At 61.1% G+C, this 15598-nt stretch overlaps 1 protein-coding gene across 1 annotated transcript in view; it reads right to left on the bottom strand.

Moving 5' to 3' along the window:
- SORCS2 (sortilin related VPS10 domain containing receptor 2) overlaps positions 1 to 15598 on the bottom strand; it is a 271676-nt gene that overhangs the window by 31927 nt on the left and 224151 nt on the right. Inside the window, exons 10-13 of the mRNA XM_047847261.1 lie at positions 14674 to 14776; positions 10810 to 10886; positions 4977 to 5068; positions 4014 to 4121 (exon numbers count right to left, since the gene is read on the bottom strand). Coding sequence (XP_047703217.1) covers positions 4014 to 4121; positions 4977 to 5068; positions 10810 to 10886; positions 14674 to 14776 — 380 coding nt within the window. The remainder of the gene's footprint in view (positions 1 to 4013; positions 4122 to 4976; positions 5069 to 10809; positions 10887 to 14673; positions 14777 to 15598) is intronic.

Below are 15598 nucleotides of genomic sequence, written 5' to 3'. Positions count from 1 at the left end.
CGGCACGCCGACTCACAGCGGCAGGATGGGAAGGACCTCAGCCTTGTGCTCATCTCCCGCCCACCACGTGGCCCCAGCCTTGGCGAGCGGAGGAGGCAGGGCAGTGGAGCGCCCTGGGTGCTCTCTGGATGCCAGACCTTCACGGGGCACCCATGATGTGGTGGGGGCTCCATATATGCTGTCTGGTCTAATCCTCGCCACAGCCTTGTGAGAGGAGTTCACTCCTATTTTCCAGAAAGGGAGACTGAGGCACAGAGAGGTTGAGTAACTTGCCCAAGGTCACCCAGCCCGTTTGGGCCATTTCCTCTCCGTCAGCACTCAGGAGTCATCTGCTGAGTACCTACTGTGTACCCAAATCCCTCCGTCTTTGCAAAGGCTGCTATTTCAGGGGCTTCCCTGTGATACCCCACACTTGGGCGCCAAATGCCGCCACAGAAGAGGGGGCCCAGCCTGCACGTCCTTGATCCTTCTCTAGTCCAGCCTGCAGCATTTGGGACATATTACCAGAGGTCAAGCACCCGGGTGGGGGAGGCGATACGCCCTGTTAAACTCAGTCCCCTTCCATGCGTGCTGACAGGGACCAGATACTTGGGGAAGGTCAATCATGATCTGAAAGGATGCTAATCCCACTCCAGAATGGCAGAGGAGAAATGTGTGGGAGTGTTTTCTTGGGCACATGATGGCTGGCTCTGAATGTCCGAAGCTGATATTTGAAGAAGGGTTTTGCTTTCACAGGGCGGCTCTGATCCAGGCGTGGGTTCGTGCCCCGTTTCCTACGTCTGTGACCTTGGGCAGGTTCACTCCCTCTGTACCCCATCCTCCTTGGCTTTAAAACAGGGACGGCGGCCCTGGCCTTTTCAGGATTGATGGTAGGCTAGCAATGGTTTGTGCAGGGTGCCAGCACATAGTAGGAGCTACACACACACACGCAGCGATTTCTCTGCTCCCCAAGACAGTCCCACGAAGTAGACAACTATTATCTTCATCTTACGGATGAAACTCCTGCCTCTCCAGGCTGGTTCAGGGGCCTCCTCTGGTGTTCAAGGTCCCTGAGCCTCCCTCTGTCCCGGCCTTGACCTTCCCCTGCGGTCAGTCCCCTGGTCTCCTGTCTCCCAAACAAAGCCTGCCTGGCGGGTTACTTAAACGGTCTCAGTAGGGAGATAATCTCTTTAAGGGAGAACCTCCCACTAAGGAAGGGACAGGACAGCCCGGCAGGCCTGGGTGGGGCGGGCGGCAGTGTGCTTTCCGGGCAACTTCCCGCTGGCGTAGGCCTGAGGCTGGGGGCTCATCTGCAAGGGCCTCTCTGGGGTGTTCTGAAGCGTGAGTGCCTGGCCCGTCGCAGCCAGGGGGAGAGCCGATGAGGTTGCGGCAGTGCGGGGGCCCCACCGTGAGCTGGGAGGGCAGACGGGAGTGTGAGCTGTTAATTAACTAACCAGACGCTTCCAGGGAGTCCAGCCAGGGCATCGCTCCCAGGCAGTAAATCCGTGCCTGCCACCGGGCGCACGGCCACCGCGGGCTGAGCGGGCAGGGGAGGGGTCAGGCCGCCGGGCGCTGTCCCGGCCGGGCCTGTCTGCTCCAGGAATGATGGAGCCAGGGCAGGGCCAGTCCCGATCATGACGCGGGAAGGCATTGCTCCTGCTCAGCCCACAGCTTGTCCTCCAGCCCGTGACTTAGCCATCCCGTCCCAGTTCAAGGTCAGCTGCTCCCAAACGCCCAAGACGCAGCTGGAGCCCTGTACGGCCCTTCCCCACCCTCACCCCCACCCCCGGCTGGCCCTGGTAAGCCAGCCTCCATCCCACCGGTGAGGACGTGTGCCACTCTTCTGTTTGATCTGTCTGCCCAATGGACCACCAGCTCCGGGGGTCCTCGGGGTCCTCGGCGCCCGGGACAGCGGGCGGCACGTTGCAGATCATGCTGGAGTGACCAGGGAAGGGCTGGCCTACGTGGCTTCTGCTGTGGTGTGGAGCCAGGTGGGCCTGGTCAGCGGGGGGAGGCGCTGTCCCTTCCCCTGCCTGTCCCTGTCCCCTGCCCCGCCTTGGGGAAGTCTCCACCCAGTCCACTGGGGAGAAAGAGGCAAGAGCTAGGGAGGCTGACCGCAGAGACTGGTGCTCACGGCCCAGGCGCCCCGGCCCCGAGCCAAGCAGGGAAGCGTGTGGGGCCCTAACCAGCTTCCACGAACGAGGGCTGCGAACAACGAAGCCTGGAAGCCACAAGTGGGAAGTTTTGGTGTCTGCAGGGTGGGGCTCTGCCACAGGCTCTGGGGGAGGGCCCTTCCTGCCTCTTCTGGCCTGGCAGTCCTGGGGTTGTGGCCTCCAGTCTCCATCTCCCGGTCACACTCTCCCTGCGTGTCTGTCGGCATCCCTCCCCTCTTTATAAGGTCGTGGGGTTAGGGCCCCCCACCCCCCAACTACTGCACCGTGACCTCGTCCCAGCCGATCACATCTGCCAAGACCCCATGTCCAAAGAAAGTCACAGGTGTTGGGTAGATGTGCATTTTGGGGACCCTCGGTCTCCCCAGTACAGGCGTCATCAATACAAGGCAAGAAGAGAGCACAGAGCCCTGCTGTGTTGCCCCAAGTGCGGCCAGGCACACGTAGGAAGGAGGGAGCTGGTAGAAATGCAGTGTGTCAGGCCCTGGCCCGGCCTGTGGGTCAGCTCTGCCTGAACGAGCCCCCGGGAGGTCAGACTGCCCAGGAAGGAGCCTTCCAGGGCCCGACCCCACTTTCCCCGGTGTCTGGGTGGGAGCAGTCAGGCCCTGGGCACCTGTTTCAGGCCCAGCCTCTCAGATCCCAACAGGGATCACGGTGCCTAGTGCAGCGTTTGGCCCGGAGTGGGGTGAGCTCTCCCTGTGGCCTAAAGGCCCAGCCTGACCCGGGCCCCGGCCTGGCGCTGCCCCGCATGGGCCCATCTGGGCGTCAGGTCAGCTCTGCACAGCGTGCCTCTGAGCCCTTCCAGGTGCCAAGAGTTCATGATAATGATGATGGAGGAGAGGAGGAGGGGAGGGGGAGAAGGAGGAGGGGGAGGGGGAGGGGGAGAAGGAGGAGGGGGAGGAAGAGGAAGGGGAGGAGGGACAAGTGGGGGAGGAGGAAGAGGGGAGAAGGGGGAGGAGGAGGGGAGGAAGAAGAGGGAGGAGGGGGAGGAGGAAGGGGAGGAGAAGGGAGGAGGGGTGGAGGAGGGACAAGAGGGTGAGGAGGAGGGACAAGAGGGGCAGGAGGAAGGGGAGGAGGAGCAGAAGGGGGAGGAGGGGTGGAGGAGGGACAAGAGGGGGAGGAGGAAGGGGAGGAGGGAAGGAGGAAGGAGGAGGAGGGGAGGAGGAGGGGTGGAGGAGGGACAAGAGGGGGAAGAGGAAGTGGGAGGAGGGAGGAGGAGGGGAGGAAGAAGAGGGGGGAGGGGGAGGAGGATGGGGGAGGAGGAGGAGGAAGGGGGAGGAGGGGTGGAGGAGGGACAGGGGGGAGGAGGAGGGAAAGAGGGGAAGGAGGAAGGGGGAGGGGGAGGAGGAGGGGAGGAAGAAGAAGGAGGAGAGAGGAGGAAGGGGAGGAGGAGGAGGAAGGGGGAGGAGGAGGGAAAAGAGGGGGAGAAGGAAGGGGGAGGAGGGGGGAGGAGGGACAAGAGGGGGAAGAGGAAGGGGAGGAGGAGGGGGAGGAGGCAGGGGGAGGAGGAAGGGGAGGAGGAGGAAAGGGGGAGGGGGTGGAGGCGGGACAAGAGGGGGAGGAGGAAGGGGTGGGGAGGAGGAGGGTAGCTCCAGAGGCAGCATGGGGCAGGTGGCCCAGAACCGGCCCTTGACTGGCTCCAAAGCCTCACCAGCCAGGCGATCCTGGGCAGGTGGTGGACGTCCCCCGGGATGACAGGAACAGTGGACAGTAAGAGACAAGGAGGCAGGTGTGAGGGTGGAGATGGGCGTGAGGAGGCCAGGGAGGGGGTGGGGAGGCCGGTGTCGAACGCGCCTCGGAGCAGCAAGGTCCCCCTGGGCCAGATCGGCTGGGACCTGCCCGCCCCCTGCCGTGGGCACTCACGTCATGACCAGCGTCTCGTCTCCCGGCTCACTCAGGAGCCCGTCCACAAACACGGAGGTGCTGGTGAAGTTGTGCGTGCTCCAGGTGAGGCCCTCGTCCACGCTGAACCTGCCAGGAGAAGGGGCGTCACCACCGCAGGCAGGCGGGCGGGAGCACTCCCTGGGGCCAGGCCCAGCTGCCCTGCTGGATCCAGCCCTGCCTGAGCCCAGGGGCCAGTGCTGCCCAGCCGAGGGGGCTGGGAGAAGAGGTCCGGGCCGCACCTGCACCCCTTCCCGGGGGCAGAGCAGCCGCCCACCGACACCAAGCAGCACCCGCATCTCCTTAGTAACACTACAGCTAAGGCGTTCTGGGCGTGCCTTCTGGGTACACTGCAGCTGCTTTTCAGCCCCTGGATTGCAGTTGTCCGGGCTTCGAGCATCCAGGTCAGCCCCCACCCCCCACCCCTGGTGCCTGAGCCCAGCCCAGGCGTTGCCAGGCCAGGGACAGGGGCGTACTGCCTCCCAACTCATCATATCACGGTGCCACCAGCTTGCAATGCAGAACACTGTTTTTCAGACTAAAGTGATACTGGCTTCCGAGTCCAGAGTTCACACCTGTCCTCCTTTCCCCACAACTGCCCCTTAGATGTCAGAAGCCCATCCAAACCTGTTCTCACCTGGACACATGCTGCCGGCTTCCTTGCCTGGCCCTGCCTCCTCCACGGGACTAACTCCTGTTGATGCCTGAAAGTCACCTCCTCTGGGAAGCCCTCCTTGCTCCCCCAGGCCGGGATGGGGGCCTCCTCTGGGCCCCTAAGCCCCAAGTCTTCCTCTGCCCCGCCCCCCCCCCCCTGCTGCGGACCCTACTGTGCTGCCATTCCCGGTTTTTTTGTGTCCCCAGGCCCAGCCGGGAGCAGCTCCCAGCTGGAGGAACCCCACCCACCCTGCAATGCCCCCTCCCCGAGCTGGGCCCCCATGGCATTACTTGAGGATCTTCAAGGGGATGGAGGTGTCCTTGATGGCTGCGATCACGCCACCGTGGTCCAGGTAGAGGACGTGGTGCTCCTCCTCGAACACCTGCAGAGAGGCAGGCCACGTTCTGAGGGTGGGTCACTCTCTGGGGGCAGAGGTGTCCCCACGCAGCCCCAGGAAGCTGGCCCAGGGCTCCCCGTGTCCCCCGGCCCCCCCCCCCATGCTCTCCGGCACCCCCCAGACTCAGTGCGCGTGGCCTGAACGAACAAGCGTGGCAGTTTCTAGACCACTGACGCGAGAGATTAAGTTGCAGATAAACGCGCAGGAAGCCGGCCCTCTGCAGGGAAAGCTCGCGCACCTGTACGGGGACCGCGTGAAGGCGGGAAAGAAATCAGGGAAGTCAGCAGAGCGTTTAGGACAAGTAAACCCCAATTTGACATTGAGACTCAGCACAAGGGACTCCTGGGTGGCTCAGTCAGCTAAGCGTCCGACTTCAGCTCAGGTCATGATCTCGTGGTCCGTGGGTTCTAGCCCTGTGTCGGGCTCTGTGCTGACAGCTCAGAGCCTGGAGTTTGCTTTGGATTCTGTGTCTCCCTCTGTCTCTGCCCCTCCCCTGCTCATTCTCTCTGTCTGTCTGTCTCTCTCTCAAAAACAAATGAAACATTAAAGAAAAATTTTTTTTTGAAAAAGACTCAGCTCAAATGCTGCCTCCTCCAGGAAGCCCTCCCTGAAGCCAGGCCGGGTGGGGAGTGCCTCTGGGCCCACAGCCTCAGCACCAACTACACTATTTGTCATTGTCTCCTCCAGCGAGGGAGCTCCGCCCAGGCAGGGCCTGCCTCTGAGTCATCTTTGTGGCCCTTGGGGCTCAGCTCAGAGCTGGGGGCGGAGCTTGTGTGGGGGATGGATGACCGAATGAATGAATGAATGAATGAATAAGAGAGTGAATGAATGAGTGGCCGCTATGTCTTCAGGTGACAAAAGGCCTAGCGCCCTGGACAGGGTTCACACAGGAGGAGATAACCCTGGTGGCCCTGGGATCGGGTCCCATTTCGCAGATGAGGAAGCTGAGGCCTGGGGTGGGGCGGTGCGTGCCAGGACCTCACAGCAGGCAGGTGTGGCTGCTGAGTCAGGCCAGGTCGCAAAGGGCCTGCGCTAGATCTTCTGTGAGCACAGAATCCAAACGGCGAGCAAGGGTCTGGACGCCCCCGGCATCCCCTGTCCCGTCACTCACCCTGCACCTCTCCCAGAAGCGGCCCCATCACGGAGCCCACTCACCTCCCACCCCGTCGGCCGTCAGGACCTGTGGTTCTGTGGCGGGAGCGCAGGGAACTCGGGGGGAGTCGGGAAAGAGCCGGGACCCCCCACCCCTCCCCAGCCCCTCACCTGGGCCAGCCCGCTCCTCCGTGCCAGCTGCCCAGGGTCTCAGTGAGACCTTGGCGAGGGGGCTGGCCACGCCTCCCGCCCGCGCGTGCAGCTTGGGGGTTGGGGACGCTTCTCCTGGGCTGGGGGAGGGCAGGGCCGAGCCGGTGGTGTTACGACCCACTCAGTGCCCGGTGAGGCCGGAACAGGCGGGGCTCAGCCGGCCCCTCGGTCCCGCGGCTGCACCTGCTCTGACCTGGGCAGACAGACCCGGAAAACTTCCTGACTCGGGGAGGGAACGTTCTAGGACAATGAGCGCGTAGGAACGGGGGAACCGCCCAAAGAACGTTGGACAGCGCCTTCTTCCTGCCCCTCCAACTTGAGTCTTTCCTCACGTGAAGGCTGGATTTTCCCAGACCCGGCAGGACGCGGTGGGGAGGATGCAGAGAAGATGCCCCACACGTCAGGAATGTAACATTTTGCCAGAACCTTCCAGTGGCCCGCCACGGCCTTTAGAATCCCACCCAAACCCTTTCATGGCCTCCAGGCCTCTGCAGGAGATGCCCCTGCCTACGTTCTCCTGCCCCCACACATCAGCCACCCTGGCTGCCTTTCCCTGAACACACCACAGGCCCTTTGCACGTGCTGTCCCCCTGGTCTACGAAACCCTTCCCCAGATATTTTCACCTTCTCCACAGTCCTGCCGGTGTTTCCCATTGCTCATAGGAGTTCCTTAGGAAACACTCCGGCTTGAATAAAGAAGAAAGGCCCCTTGCAAGAAATGGTGGGAAGTTAGCAGATGAACCCCAGAGCCCGCGCTCTCTCCCCTACTTCACGTCTGCAGCCGGAGGATGTCAGGCCAGGCAAAATGACCCAGAGAAGGGGAACCTACAGGGCCAGGCGTGGGTGAGCCCCTCCCTGCCGGTGACGGTTGCCACCCATCAGGGGCCTCTAGGACGCTGGCGGGCACCTTGCACGAGCGAGGCGGGCCGGGCGGGGGCCGGCTCCAAGCGCTCTGCCAAAACGTGGGCCAGCTTTTCCAGGAGAGCCCGGAGAGGGGGCTGGGTGTCACTGAACTAGTTTTTAAACACGTGTGCAGGTGGCGTGGGGGAGGGGGATGAGGACGGGCGCAGGGTGGTGGCCACGGTGGCCCCTGCTGTGCATCCAGGGTCCCGTTAGTGGCAGCCATGCTCAGAGGTCATCTTCCCAACTTCCAAAGAGGGGCCAGAGGTTCAGAGACACCCGGTGGCTTGTCTGGCGAATCCAGGGTAGACCCCGGGTCTCGGACCCAGCCCCCACCTTGATTCAGTCCACGGTCTCCTGTCTCCATGAGCGGGACACCCGCAGTGGAGGGCAGGCTGTTTTGTGTGCCACGAGGCTGTAGGCTGGAGTGGGGGCTCACAGCGCTAACTTGGGTGCTCCACGGACGTGCCCCTGCCGGGCGCCCTCCCTGGACTCACAGCCCCCGCCCCCCCCACAGGGGTCAGAGGAGTAGGTGCGCCTGCGGTCCTCAATCTTAACGGTGCTTGGGATAAGTGTGCTGCTGGAGGCCACATTAACAGAGGTAGAGTTTCCTGGATGAGGGAGGGGACAGTCTGCGGATTTTAGGATACCGTGCGGAAGAAACATTCATACTTTTCCACCCCAACTGTTCACTCATCCAGCAGATCCAGTGTTTCAGGTCTCCTCTGTTTGGGTGCTGGGGTCCAGGGGTAGGGAATACAGTCTGGGCCTGGGGAGAGACCCCAAGGAGGCAGGTCACCGTCACAGTGACACCCACTCAGACGCCCTCTCACTCGGTACTCAGCCTGCGTTCTGCCACCGCAGGGGTGGGTCCCGGGCAAGGTTTCTGGACGCATCTGGTGCAGGTCTGAGTCAGTGGGTGCTCCCGGGTGCAGGTGGCAGTGTGAGTGTCGCTTGGGCTAATCCGAGGGGGGCCGGGGCATCGTGGGGGGTGTGCAGGAGGTTCGAGAGAGTAGCGTGTCCGGGGGGCAGAGGCCCCTGAGCCGGGCTGGGCAGTGAGGGCACACGTGTCAGCAGCGGGCGGGACTTCCTCCAGCAGACGGAGGCGAGGCACCGGAGGCTTAGTCGGGGAGGCTTACGAGCAGGGCGATGGCAACACGTTTCCCTTTCGCAGCTTCCCGGGGGTGCTGGGGGGCGACGGACCAGAGGGGCAGAGGCCCAGCCCAGGAAAATGAATTCCCAAGCAGCCGGGCTCCTCCTCCAGGAGAGAGTGAGCTCCCCGTCCCGGGGAATATGCAAGGAGAAGCCAGCCTCCTCGCCGCGTGGGGACCCCTGAGCTGCCAGTCCCACGCCAAACGCATCTGTCTCCCCCAAGGCGCTGCTCCTGATGCTTTGAACTTGCAGAGGCCTCTGCCCGCGCGGCGGGAACCCTCATTCCTGCTCCACTGGGGGCCGGATTCACTTCTCTCCCGGGTGATGAGGCCGTGGAGCAGCAGCGTGTGGTGCAACGAAACCATCACGGGCGGGTCCTCAGAGCCTGACTGTCCCAGAGCGGGAGGCACTCGCGGGCCCACCCGCTGATGCATGTGCACACCCAGCCAGTGGCTCCTCCCTGGACGACATTCCCTGCGCCCCCCCCACCCCCAAGATGGGGCGCCTCCCAGCTATCGCAGGGGACCCCCAGAGCATCTCCATTCCCATCAGCCTGGGACTCTGCAAGAGGGGGCTCCAGGGTCCAACCCTCCCCAGTGGGGTCGCAGGGTTTTGGAGCTCCCGGTGCTATGGTTCTCTGTGCCTTGATCAGCCCCCAGGCAGCAGGGCTGGGGGCGGGGGGTGGGGGCAGGCGGTCTCTGGTCCCCATCTTCCCTGCCTCCCCACACCCCAGACTCGGAGGGCCCTCTTTGGACGTCTTCTGGGTGTTGTTTAGTTTTTCAACATCCTCGGGAACTTGTGTTTTGAAAAGGTTATGTCCGTTAAGCAGCTATACATGCCGTCATTTGTAATTCATATTCCGAGAGTTCTCTTCCCAGACGCATCTTAGTACATCCTTGACCACGTGCCTGCGCTGAGCAGTGCCCTCTGTGACTGTCACAGCCCATCCCCCGCCGCCTCCCACCCCCACCGTGAACCCCAAGCCCAGAGGGTCTCTCCTCCTCCGCACACGTGGGCGCCCCCCTGCACCCCGCTGAGGCCAGACCCCCTCCTGCCCCCACTTCCTGCCCCCCCCCCCCCCACCGCTGCACCAGAATCAACATTCTCCCGTCCGATTCCTGCATTCCCAAGTGTGGAGTCTCAGCACATTGCCGAATGACAGTGGCCACCATGAATATCTTGCAGTCAGTTTCTATGAAATTTGAGCACCTTGTCTGTTTCACCCTAACGGGGTGCATGTTTCTGTAATAAATGGACGGAAGGTGACCTTTAAGAAAGTTTAGGCATCTTTCACCAGTTTTGGTGAAATAGAAATATTATAACTAAGTCTCTTTTGCCCTTTTCAAAATTCCTTGTTTCTTGCATATTCTGAAAAATGTCAGGGCCTTGCACTAAGGCTGTAGGTAAACTGGGTACTTGGGGAGTAAAGCATTTGTCCTGAGTGTTACCTGGGGGAGGGGCCGCCACAGGGGCCTCAGGCACGCAAACCCTGCCCTGAAACAGAGCTTCGGACACGGTCTGGGAGGGTAGATGCACACAGAAGTTCGGTGCATTTTCTTACGTGTTTAATGCAGGGACCGTCACTCCGTGGAGTCGGGTGGACCCGGTGAGGCCTTTTGTGCAGGAAGCAAACAGCTGGTGTAGAGGCACATAGGCCTCTCCCAGGCCGGAGCCTCGGCCCTGCACTGGGCCTCGTGGCTGCACTGCCCCTGCCCGGAGCCCCTGGGACCAGCAGCCCGCCCGCCCTCGCCGTCTCAGCTCTCCAGGCTGGGAATGTCAGCTCCAGGTAGGCCCTGCACAAGGGCACAGGGGAGCCCTGGCAGGTCCCACCATTTCCTGCATTACTGCTGCCTCGAACCCTCACCCTGGATGCCTCCCAGGCCCCCCCCCCCAGCCCAGACTCAGCCAGGCTCCCCCAAACCTGCCCCTCCCCCATATTCGCCTTCTCTTCTACGTCTCTGCCGTCCGCCCAACAGCCGCCCCTGCCAGGAACCTGGAGATCACCCCCCATTCTTGGCCCCTGGGCTCCCAGAAGAGCTCAGCCCCAGGCCCCGAGACCCCACGTGGCTTCCTGCCTGGACCGCACCTCCAGCCCCGTCCCCAGCCTTTGTTCCACTGCTCAGACCCCCACGGCGACGGTCTGCCCGCGTGAAGGTGCGTGTCAGGTCTGTGACTTCCCAGCAATGGTCTGCGCAGCAGGTACAGCACCTGCTAAATGGAGCTCTGTGTCCAGCCGGTCAGGCTGGCTGGAAGGCCACTCCTCTGTGTGTCTCAGAACTCCTCTGGGGTGGGGGGCAGAGATCCGGCACATCGGGGGGGGGGGGCGTCTCCGTGGAATGGGGGTGGAATGTGCCAGGCCTCCGCATCCTTACCTGCCGCCAGGTGTGCCCACAGTCGGACGTGATGTACATTTCTTCCTTATACTCCACCAGCTGCGAGCCCAGGTTACCTGGTCCGGAACAGGGGCAAGGTCGCCCTTGGGGTCAGCCAGCCTTACCAAGGTCTGTGCCCGGACAAATCCCCCCGCGAGAGTTACGTGTGCCCCGGGTCTGCCTCTCTCACACCCAAAGCCACCCAAAGAGAGGGCGTGCCCCTCTCTGCACCCTCCCTACACTGGCCCGCCTGTGGAACCACTGTGCTTGGGCCCTGGGTCCCAGTTTGTGCAGTGAAGGATTCGCTTTGCCCAAAGCCAGCCAGCCTCAGAGCTCCGGCAGGGCCCGGGTGCAGGCGGGACCCAGGCACTCGCGGCGTCCAAGGGCTTGAGTGTACAAGAATACGTGTGGGCTGCCGATCAGGGACTGGCGAAAAGGACGTGCTCCAGGTGGGCCGGCATGGGGTCGGGGTGGCCCCCGAGCGGCTTTAAGCTGGGGCAGGGCACAGCTGGGTTTGCATCTGGAGACAGCCCCTCGGGGGGCTGGCTGCAGGGGCGACCAGAAGTCCGGCAGCGTGGGGCAGTACAGGTGAGAGGCACGGTAGGCACAGAGGAGGCTCATTGAATATCTGTTGAGTGGACGTTTGGAGGGTGGTGTGAAGGGGCCACCAAACCAACTGGGCCGCCAGGAGGTCCCCCTTGGCCGTGGTTCACGTGAGCCCAGTACCAGGCTGGCTGATGGGTCACCACCCTCAAGGCCCTCTACAGGCTCAGACTGAATCCTGGGGTGGTGCCACAGTGGGAAGACGCCCCGCTCAGCGTCCACGCCAGCCCCAGCTTACAGATGAGGAAACGGTCCGAATGGGCTCCCACGGAGGGAACAGTATCCACCTCACAAAGCACAGGTGCCAGGAAGGTCATGGTGGCCTCTGGGCTGAGCCCAGCCTGCCCCAGACAGTCCCCTGGGAAGGGCTGGAATGGGCAGATGTTCCAATGAGCTGGAGCTGGCAGGCCTCCGCTCTGCCCCTGTGGTCTTGGCAGGGACCAGGGGTGACAGCCCCCTAGACGATGGGGACCTGAGGTGGTGCTGAAGCCCTTTTGGACTCCTGCCTGGAGCCCCAGAGGCCCTTGCCCTGGGTGACTCATACATCACTCTCAATTTGCAGCATTATTTACGGGGCACTCTCGGGACTATCTCATCCAGAGTCAAGTACAGATGTCAGTGGAAAATTCCAAAGGGAATGGGTTGTCTTCAGATGAGTGAAAGTGAGTCCCAACCAGAGTGGTGAGGGGTTGTTTGCTTGCTATCTTTCCTGAGGTCCAACCAAGCACCAGTGCATCCGTCCAACCATCCGTCCATCCATCATCCATCCATCTGTCCATCCGTCCATCACTGATCAATCAACGGATCGATCCATCCATCCATCCATCACCTGTCCATCCGTCCATCATCCATCCATCCCTCCACCCATCCATCCATTATCCATCCGTCCACCCATCCATCCATCATCCTGTCTGTCCATCCGTCCATCCATCATCCATCCACCCATCTGTCCATCATCCACCTGTCCATTCACCCATCCATCATCCCTCCATCCTCACATTTCTCTTCTTCACCAATTCCACTCACTCTTCCATTCCTGCACTTATTCGACAGCATTTCTGGCCACCTGCTGTCTGTCGAGCCTTGTGCAGAGCTGAGGGAGGTCCGAGAGGAATGAACCATGGCCCCTGCTCCCAGAGAGCTCTCAATCCAGCAGGGGAAGAAGCATGCCCTGCAACCGCAGGCTGAGCCAGGATATCTAGAAGCCCGAGGAATTGTAAGGGCAGACAGGGGATGGCTGATGGACCCGGGAAGGAAGGCCATCAGGAGGAGACTCCTGAAGGCAGTGACCCCCGAGCTGTGCCCGGAGAGACAAATGTGCTCTGCCCAAGGGAGGAGGAAAGGCCGTGCCAGGTGGAGGGGATGCCCGGTCTGCAGCGTGGAGGCGGTAAGGGGCAGGACGAGGGAGGGGCAGAGGGGCAGGTGCCGAACCCCGTGTCCTCCCCCGTCTGGCAAACGAACGGTGCTGAGAAATGGCCACGGGATGAGTGAAACGAGCCAGCTAGACAGATGAGCGGGATGACGGGGGTATTATCTCCGCTGCATTCCAGATGCCAATAGGCGCGCTGGGACGCACGCATCGCACACGGAGCCGCGGTGAATGTGGCCGTGTCAGCACTACTCAGCAGGCGAACCCCGGTCTGTAATTTCGGCTGTGCACGTGTCTGTCTTTCAAGGGACACTGTCTGCTTTCCATGCTCCGTCTACCAGAGCTTGCAGGCTGCCAGTCACCTAACAGACACCGGGGACAAATAAAGGGACATTCACGGAATGTGTCCCCAGGCTGTCAGAGCAGAAGGGCCTGCAGAATCCCGGGGGCGGTGCCCTCATTGACTAAGAGCGAGGCAGGGAGGTCGGGAGGGAGGGAGGCTGCCTTGGGCCACCCTCCTCGGGCGTGGCCGGTTGGTTCCTGGTGACACACCTCCAGATCCTCACTGCTTTCTTGGGCAGCCAGGAAGCTCGTTCCGGGTTTTTGAGGCCTTTGAGCCACAGATACATTTAAAATTGTGCCTTTTGTATTTTGGTCAAGAATTTGGGGATTCAGCCAATCAGGACAGTGCTTTTGAGGGGCTGGGAGGCAGGAGTGCCCTGGGGGGTGTAAGGAGCCTGGGTTGGCTTCCTGAGTGACACCCAGCAACCTGGAGCTTCCTGGGAGGAGGGGGTGGGGAGTGACCTCTCAGCGCTGGTGCAGCGGTCAAGAGCTCAGTGCCTGGGTGGAGGAAAGGCCTGTCCAGGACAACTGCCAGTATGAAGAACATTCCCTCGTTTTCTCTTCCTTCCTGTCAGTGGTACCCAGGGCTCCCACCCCCGTGGGAGCCGGCGGGAGCAGGCAGGGCTGTCCCAGCGCTGGGTGCCGGAGGGCACATAACCCTGCACATTACAAGGAAACTATGACGTCGGCCACTACCTGGCAATACACGTTCGAAACACATGCTTTCCATTTTGAAAGAACGCAAATAACCCTTATTTTAGGCCTTGTTCTATCAGTGCACTTGTACACATCCCCGAAGGAGGCTCTGGTTTACGGGTGTAGACAGGCATGTGCCCAGTCTACGCTTTGATTTTTTTCCTCATGTTAGTTGCATGGGTCTCTCTCCCCGACTAAACTAGAACCTTCTTCAGGGATCAATACATGTCAGCCATGACACAAATCATTCTCCCACCCATCATCCATCCATCCATCCATCCATCCATTTATCCATCCTTCCATCCATCCATCCATCCATCCATCCATCCATCCATTTATCCATCCATCCAACCATCCATCCATCCATTTATCCATCCATCCATCCATCCATCCATCCATCCATCCATTTATCCATCCATCCATCCATCCATCCATCCATTTATCCATCCATCCATCCATCCATCCATCCATTTATCCATCCATCCATCCATCCTTCCACCCACGCATGCATCCATCCATCCTTCTGTTGATCCACTCACCATTCTGTGATCAGTCCTATCTGGCCATCTAACTGTCCACTCTTTCCTCCATCCACCTATTCATTCACCCATCCTCCATGGCTCACCCATCCCATCCTTCAGTTGGCCATCCATCCATCCATCCATTTTCCCACACAGCAGCACGTAACTCGTGCCCACTGTGGGCCACGCGTTCACCCCCTGGGCCGTGCCATGATTGCTGAGCTTCCTGGAGACACTGCCCCCTTCCCCCAACAGTCACACCAAGGACCCAGGCCCATGGCCATCCAGGTCTACCCTTGAGAGCGTCCCTCAGGCAGTGATGGCTCCTCCTACCTGCGCCCATGATGAGGCCCGGGGCAGTGTCTTTGGTGTGCACGGTGCCCGACACGTAGGGGTTGTCTGCCCATCGCAGGTGCAGGTGGAGGTGGCAGTCCGGCTGTAAGGGAGGGAAGGGAGCCAAAGTCAGCACTTGGGTGGGAGAAGTGTTCGGAGGAAAGGTAGGATTGAGGTTTATCAGGTGGGAAGGCAGGGCCAGGAGCACCTCAGAGGAGGGGATGGAGGGCAGGAAGGAGGCTCTGTGGCTGATCAGGGGGTGGAGACCAGCAGGTCCGGGTTGACCCGGCTTGTGGATGAAGCCAGTCAGGCTTCTCCAGGGGAGGGTTCTCCCAGCACGAGAGCACTCCCAACATACAGTGGGCATTCCCACGTGTGGTGCCAGGTCATGGAATGTGACTCCTGGAGCCTGCTCAGCCCATGGCCACATCCATCCATCCATCCATCCACCCATCCATCCATCCATCCTCCATCCATCTATCCATCCATCCATCCATCCATCTGTCCATCCACCATCTATCTAGCCGTCCATCCATCCATCCATCCATCCTCCATCCATCTATCCATCTGTCCACCCATCCATCTACCCATCCATCCATCCATCCACCCATCCATCCATCCATCCATCCCCACCCACATCCATCCATCCATCTATCCAAACACCTATCCACCATCCATCCATGCATCCATCCATCCATCATCTGTCCATCTGTCCATCACCCACCATCCATCCATCCCCACCCACATCCATCCATCCACCCATCCATTCATTCATCTGTCCATCCACCATCTATCTATCCATCCATCCATCCTCCATCCATCTATCCATCTGTCCATCCACCATCTATCCATCCATCCATCCATCCATCCGTCCATCCACTATCTATCCATCCAGCCACCCATCCATCCATCCCCACCCACATCC

The sequence above is a fragment of the Prionailurus viverrinus genome, unplaced genomic scaffold, assembly GCF_022837055.1.
Source record: "Prionailurus viverrinus isolate Anna unplaced genomic scaffold, UM_Priviv_1.0 scaffold_45, whole genome shotgun sequence".
Lineage (NCBI taxonomy): Eukaryota > Metazoa > Chordata > Mammalia > Carnivora > Felidae > Prionailurus > Prionailurus viverrinus.
The sequence above is the reverse complement of the archived record's forward strand: the minus strand, read 5'-3'. Positions and strand labels throughout refer to the sequence as shown.